Source organism: Protopterus annectens, chromosome 8.part0 (genome assembly GCF_019279795.1).
Source record: "Protopterus annectens isolate FY-2018-M chromosome 8.part0, PAN1.0, whole genome shotgun sequence".
Lineage (NCBI taxonomy): Eukaryota > Metazoa > Chordata > Ceratodontiformes > Protopteridae > Protopterus > Protopterus annectens.
In genome coordinates this window covers 1,831,245,478-1,831,248,311 of record NC_056741.1, presented here as the reverse complement: position 1 = coordinate 1,831,248,311, position 2,834 = coordinate 1,831,245,478, and the positions used below count along the sequence as shown (strand labels likewise).

The window sequence follows — 2,834 nt, the reverse complement described above, 5'->3', positions numbered from 1 at the left end:
TCCCAGGTCCCTGATAACTTCTTCTGTGCTCAGTGGATTGCCACCTATTTGGTAGCTAGGGGAACCTTGTTTTTCCCGAAGGGTATGACTGCATTTTTGGCATCTAACTTTAGGCCGTGGCTCTGGCACCAATTATCCGTTCTGTGAGACCCTTCTGAAGGATATCTGTGTCAGATGTCTACTATGGCCCAGTTTGCAGTCATCTGCAAACTTTGTCAGCCCTAACCCTCCTGTGTTTGCTTGTACTGAAAAGTAGATGCCAAACAAGAGTGGGCCCAGGACTGAGCCTGTGGGACACCACTTGTGACAGGCTTTGAGTCTGACATGGCGCCAGCAACTCTGACCCTGTGGGTTCTGTCACCAGCCAGTTTGCAACCCATCTTGTGATGTATGGGTTAACATTTAAGCTGATGAGTTTTTCAATGATACCTGAGGGGTATTGTATCAGGCCTTAGCCAGATCGAGGTAGGCTGTATGGACTGCCTTTCCTCATCAATGGCTTTGGTGACGTTTGAAAAGTCAACCAAGATTAAAAGGCATGTTCTGCCTTTGACAAAGCCAAACTGGGTTGGATCCAAAGTCTGCAAATTCCCTATGTCTTTATTTATGAGGTCCATTATGATCCCCATGGCTTTGCAGATAAGGCTTGTCAAGCTATGGGTAATTTCCAGGGTCGGTGGAGGCACTCTTGAATGGACCACAGTTGCATGCCTCAACCTGTGATCCAGAGGTAAGACTTTGATTAAACAGTGTCCAGCTGTTTAATTCCTCATTGAGTTCTCGGACACCGCCGGGACACCATCAGGTCCCATGGATGGGTTTTGGAATTGGAGTGAGCTTCTCATTCTGAGATATTTGGTGAATCGTTTGGTATAAATTATAACTCCTTTGGGACCGGAAAGTTTGCACTGACCTGTCGCCAGTGTGGCAATGTGTTGTGGATCAGTAATCTATCATTTTGAACTAGTTCTGCATATCTGGGAGTTTCCCTAGGTTTCAAATAGCTAAAGAAGGCTAGAAATGTCTTGAGTCTTTAGCATTTTTACTGAATTTGCTTTGGATGATTTTATGAGACTCTTAGTTTTTACTTATAGTGATCAAGTTGCATCTGATTTTGACTATCTTGTAGTAGCTTCCTCCTTTTGTGTAGAGTTTGTTTATGGCTGGGGTCCACCAGACTGGTGCTTTGGTACAAAGAGTCTAATTTTACTTTGGATTAAATTTCCATGTATCTTCAGGAAGGGAAAGGCATTTGTTATTGATTCAGGTTGAGTCTTTCTTCGACATCCTAGCCTTTAAAGGACCACACTAGTTTTCCTGGGAAGTGGGGCTTTGACTGCAATGCTGTGGTTTTTTTCGAATGTTATTTGACTCCAGTAATTAGTTATAGATCTGATCTCACCAGTGAGGGAACTACTTGTTGAACAATCCAATAACTGTGATGAATAAGTTTTATTTAGGCAATTGAGTTTGTACTAGTTGTTCCATGGCATTTGAGTTTTGACTCCAGAACTTTGGGCAAATTGGGCCTGTAGGTTCCCAGTCTATACTTACAATATACCATATATGTTTGTAACTTACACTTATTTAGGAAGGCCATGTATGGCTGGTTGAGTGGCCTAACATGCTACAATTGCGAGCAGTCGCCTAGGTTAATTGCACTGGATGGCCATGCTGCATGCCTCTTAGGTGTGTCTTGATGTATGGAAACTCCTTCTTGGTAGTATTTTGGGGGGAAGCATTTAGTAAACCTATGCCTTGTTTTCAACTTACAGTTTTGTACAGCCCTTCTGTACTTCTATTTAGTACTTCCATGATGGCATTTGATTTGTTCCATTCCTTTCCCTTATTGCATTGTGTGTATGTGGTAAGACTTTATCTGTTACTAATTTAGCTGCAAATTAATACGGCCTATTTACTTCTTTTATATTACCCAAATTTCCATTGACAAATTTAATTGCTGTTTCATTTGTTTAATCAAACTTCTAACATTTTGGGTCTTGTTGACATTCTGTAATATTTTTTCATTGATCTTAATATGTATCTCCATCTCTATTAAATAAAGCAACCGTTACCTTTGCTTTCCGTTTGCTTCAGGGATTCTGCGGAGAGTTCCTGAATATCTTCCTGTGATATATTCTATTCAGCTGCATCCTGCATCATCTGTTGCTCTTTCATGATAGGAATTCACTTGTCTGTTACTACACAACACTGACTGTCAGAGTTGTCACTTGTCTGTTACTACACAACATTGACTGCGTCAGAGTTGTCGCTTGTCTGTTACTACACAACATTGACTGCGTCAGAGTTGTCACTTGTCTGTTACTACACAACATTGACTGCGTCAGAGTTGTCACTTGTCTGTTACTACACAACATTGACTGTGTCAGAGTTGTCACTTGTCTGTTACTACACAACATTGACTGTGTCAGAGTTGTCAAAGTTTCCTGCTCCTTCTCTTACTGCGCAACTCTAACTGAACTTTTGTACTCATTTCCTACTGAAAGCTGTAGAGAATCTTCATGTGGTAAGCGATCACATGCTTCCTGTTTCACCTGTAGACTCATTGTTCCATCATGCTGTGACATTACCACTGTAGGATTTTCTGCAGTAAATCATTCACTTCTCAAGTAATCCATAACTACAGTTTCTATTTCTTTAACTTCCCCATTACTAATCATCTTTTTCTACTTTCCCCTTTTGCTTTCTTATTTTTTGTATTGTGAAATATTTGTATATCCATATGCATTTGCCTGTATTTCTCTGAAACTGTTTGGTGCCATTTTTTGTACTGATTTGTTTTTCTTTCTCCTTTGCTTAAATATTGCACCATA

General features: G+C 40.5%; 1 protein-coding gene across 1 annotated transcript in view; it reads right to left on the bottom strand.

Moving 5' to 3' along the window:
• The window catches only part of LOC122808571 (alanine--tRNA ligase, cytoplasmic-like), an 859,981-nt gene extending 857,393 nt beyond the window's left edge, over positions 1–2,588 (bottom strand). The window contains exon 1 of the mRNA XM_044079527.1: positions 2,464–2,588. Within this exon, the coding sequence (XP_043935462.1) occupies positions 2,464–2,588 (125 nt within the window). The remainder of the gene's footprint in view (positions 1–2,463) is intronic.
• Positions 2,589–2,834: the final 246 nt, after the last annotated feature.